Genomic DNA, 4056 nt, shown 5'->3' on the forward strand with positions numbered 1-4056 from the left:
GAAAATCATCAGTAGCAGCTACAGTGAAAAGATCTTCAGTGTTTCCATCACTGGTGAGTCATTTAATGAGTGTTTATATAAAATACATGTATTTAAAATACAAGATCCTCCAGCAGCTGTTGGTTTGTGTTTCAGATGTTCCTGCTGCTGAACTACATGAAATGAAGGAGAGAGAATCTGTCACTCTAGATTCTGGTGAAATAAAACACCCAAATGATGTGATCACATGGTATTTTAATAACACTCTTATCTCTGAAATCACTGGAGATCAGAGTAAGATCTGTACATATGTGCAGTGTGCTGAGAGATTCAGAGACAGACTGAAGCTGGATCATCAGACTGGATCTCTGACCATCACAAACACCAGAACCACAGACTATGGACTCTATGAACGGCAGATCATCATCAGCAACAGCAGGTTCAGCATCACCAGAGTGAAGAGATTCAGTGTTTCTGTCACTGGTGAGTACATTACTGAGTCATTCAATGCATTTTCCTTTGAGGAATTAAAAAAAAACAATACATCCCAGTATGTGTTGGGTTTGGGACTGTGGACTGTTTTGAGTCAATATCACTTTGACTAATGTTATTAACATGCAAAATGCATAATATCAGCTAGTTTTCCTATGAGTCATGCTGCTTTCTGTTGAGCTGAATGTGCTGTATGAAGGCGCCATTAATCAGTTAAAATCAATGTCATACAACTGATGACCAAAGTAGAAATTGAAGTGACGTGTGGCCAGGTATGGTGTTCCATACTCAGAAATTGTGCTTTGCATTTAACCCATCCAAGTGCACCCCCACACACACACACCATGAACACACACGAATAGTAAATATCAGTTGAAGATATTGGTAAATATTGGATTTATGATCATTCACTCTCTAATAATAATGTCTGTTTTTAGCGGTTTCAGATTCAGGTCTGTCTTCAGCTGCTGTAGCAGGAATTGTTGTTGTTGTTCTGCTGGTGGCTGCTGCTGCTGTAGCTGCAGGTGTGGTTTACTGTCACCGCAGGAGCCATACAGCAGTACCACCGAATGTAAGTATTACCTACAGCTGATTTAACAAGATGCTGTATTAGAGTTACTGTGCAAAAAAAGAATACATTTTTATATTAGTATTATTATAATTCTAATTCTTTTTTTATTTTCGACTGAAACAAATACGTACACTGTAAATAGTCATCTATCTATTTTGTATTTAATTTAACAACACAGAAGCAAAAGAACAGTGAGGCAATGTCAAAACAATCAAAAACACAAATAACTCCTAATTAAACGGAATAACAATTAATATAACAACACAAAGTGCAACCTTTGTCACAGAGCATTGATGATTTAATTTTAGTTTCATTTTTGACTTTGGCCAGCGGTTATGAAACCATGAATGTTCCTTTAATGTGGTGCGCTGTCGCCCTTTCTACGTAAACATCCAAATCAGTCAATTCATGTAACGTGACTGTCGTATAGGCTACAGTCTCCATGGCGTTCTTGCACAATACTAAAAAACGAGTTTAAAGTGTAATATATAGGCTACTTTGTGCTTTGTTTATGTGAAAATTACTGTCTTGGTGACTTTTCATTAAACATAGTCACAGTCAGTTATGTCTTAAGTGTACATAAACGGTTTGAAAAGTAAGAGAATGCTAGTCAGTATATTAGTGCATTCCGTGACAGCATCCTACTGTATAAACCTGCTGCTGTCTGTCATCATCTATTAACCAAACAACAAAAGAAAAGGAGAGAATTATTCACTGCTCTTCACTGAATATTGTTCATAACTTTGTTATGAATCAATTTATGTTTAATTTATATGGTAAAGTCTGTGCAGTGCGTTATTTGTACATTTGATGACTATAATCAATTTCTGAGTAGTGGACTATTATAGGCAAAATTGTTTATTTTTTCTGTTGTATTTGCCTATTACTGACTTTTTTAAACTCACTGTTGTTTGTTGACAGTGAAACTGCTCTGAAAGAATAGGTTAAGGGGTTGGGGAGCATTTTGGGGCCCGACAAAGTTTTGCTTAGAGCCCCCCAGATATCTAGGATCGGTATTTGCATGAACATAAAAAGATTCGACAACTGAGACATAAGCAGAACAAATTTCACAGACATTTGATGAACAGTAATGGAAGAGGGTTAATATCAAAGGTTTCTTGTGTTGAGCAGCTGCTTTAGGTGCTACAGTGCATCTCATCTTCATTTGCCAATTCTTGCTGTGAGATGTTACTCCACTCTTCCTCCAAGACAATTTCTCGAACACATCTGGGGGTTCATTTGGTCACATGTGGTTTGGCACTGCAAGGACGATCAGCTGTCCTTCTGTCTCGCTGTAGCTCTGTCTTAGGTGTCTTACATTACAGACAGTGCTGTTTATTGCTTTGGCCACATCTGCAATCCTCATGCCTCCTCCAGCAGGTCTATGGCATCTTCACACAGCTGAGCAGACAGAGACCCAGAGCATCTTTACACTGGTGTTTTTCACAGTCAATAGAAAGGTCTCTTTAGTGCTCTAAGTTATTGGAACTCTAACATTAATTTTCTTCCGCCTGTAAACTGTTAGTGTCTTAAGAACTGTTTCACAAATGCATGCAAAAATTGTTTATGTTCATTGAACAAGCATGAAAAACATTGTTTAAACTCTTTCCAATGAAGATCTGTAAAGCTTATTTGGATTATCTTAAAAAAAAAAAAAAAAACTGTAGTGAAAAGGTACATTTCTTTTTTGCTGAGTATTTTATTTATTTATTTATTGTGTAACTTAAACATCAGACCTCCTCATTCATTTGACCTTTTGTGAATGTGTTTTCTTACAGGAGGATGATGATGGTAACTCACCGCCTGATCCTAATAACATTCGTTTGAGGTAGATGGGATGTCCTTAAACTCTGTTTACTCAGAAGGTGATCCGAAAATGTCAGTAGTCAGTACCAATACCATTACAATTGTCACACCTATTATAGCATACCAATTTAAATGACATACATTTTTTTTTAAATAGATTAAAAGGTAACATTTAGCATTGAACAGTATATGAGAAATAATGTAAGCAACATGGTAACAGCATTAGAACAGATAGTTGTTTTTTTGGTATGTAGAGGTTTATTAAATCTGCTAAAGTGATTGAGATGGAAACAGAACAGTGAAACATCTGTTTCATGTCTTTTGTACTACAAGAAGTATTAATGCACTGATCTGGTTTGACATATGAGTCATTATGTCCTGCCTGTTTATATCCGTACTGATAGAACGGACTGCGTTTCCACAAATACCGCACCAAGGTGAGCATTACACTTGGGGGAAAAAAAATAAAATATTTTTGTTTTGTTTCCCATTACATCAATATGCATTAATGTAAGAAGAAAAAGATAAGATATAATGTATTGTTTTCTGAAAAAAATGTAATTAGTTTGGGCTTTATTTAAAAAAAAAAAAAAAAGAAATCTACCAGTGGCATCAGAAAAACTCAATTCAAAAAGAAACAACTTTATCAGCTGAGCGTTAGATGACAGAGCTAACACTATGCTTTATTATGTTGCTATTGTTTTTTATTTTACCACTAACATTAACTGTTAGACTCATCCACCTTCAACAGAAAACACTGGTTGACCAGCTTTGAATAGCGTAGCTTTTTATATGTACACCAGCTACACCAGACCTAAAACCAGCTTAAACCCTTGTGAATCAATTTAAATTATAGCTGCAAGCAACAGTTATTGGGGTTCAAGTGCTTTAAGGCCTTTAAATCAATGCATAAAAAAGTATTCTGTTTTCTTTAGCAAGCATGTAAACACTTGCATCATAGAGTGAAAAGACCATTCACAGCCAACACAGGCAGTTTACAAAGGAAATGTATGTTTTTTTTTTAACAGTTATTGAGGTTGAGCCAATAATCTAGAACTAGTTAGTGAAAGTTGGCTTTTGAAAATAATCTCCAATATTTGACGAACGATTCGATTGACAGTGGCGGTCCTAGAGGCAAAGTTGCTCAGAATGAAGAGTTCTGCCATGTGGTCGAAAGTCGTAGGTGTGTGTGAAAAAATCGTGTGATA

At 36.0% G+C, this 4056-nt stretch overlaps 1 protein-coding gene across 1 annotated transcript in view; it reads left to right on the plus strand.

Annotated features, from left to right (window-relative positions):
- Positions 1–2985, plus strand: part of LOC107739534 (uncharacterized) — a 4277-nt gene extending 1292 nt beyond the window's left edge. Inside the window, exons 3-6 of the mRNA XM_016551685.1 lie at positions 6–53; positions 136–462; positions 909–1042; positions 2821–2985. Of these exons, the coding sequence (XP_016407171.1) occupies positions 6–53; positions 136–462; positions 909–1042; positions 2821–2874 (563 nt within the window). The 3' untranslated portion in view covers positions 2875–2985. The remainder of the gene's footprint in view (positions 1–5; positions 54–135; positions 463–908; positions 1043–2820) is intronic.
- Positions 2986–4056: the final 1071 nt, after the last annotated feature.

This window comes from Sinocyclocheilus rhinocerous, unplaced genomic scaffold, assembly GCF_001515625.1.
Source record: "Sinocyclocheilus rhinocerous isolate Xijiao unplaced genomic scaffold, SAMN03320098_v1.1 scaffold3051, whole genome shotgun sequence".
Classification (NCBI taxonomy): Eukaryota; Metazoa; Chordata; class Actinopteri; order Cypriniformes; family Cyprinidae; genus Sinocyclocheilus; species Sinocyclocheilus rhinocerous.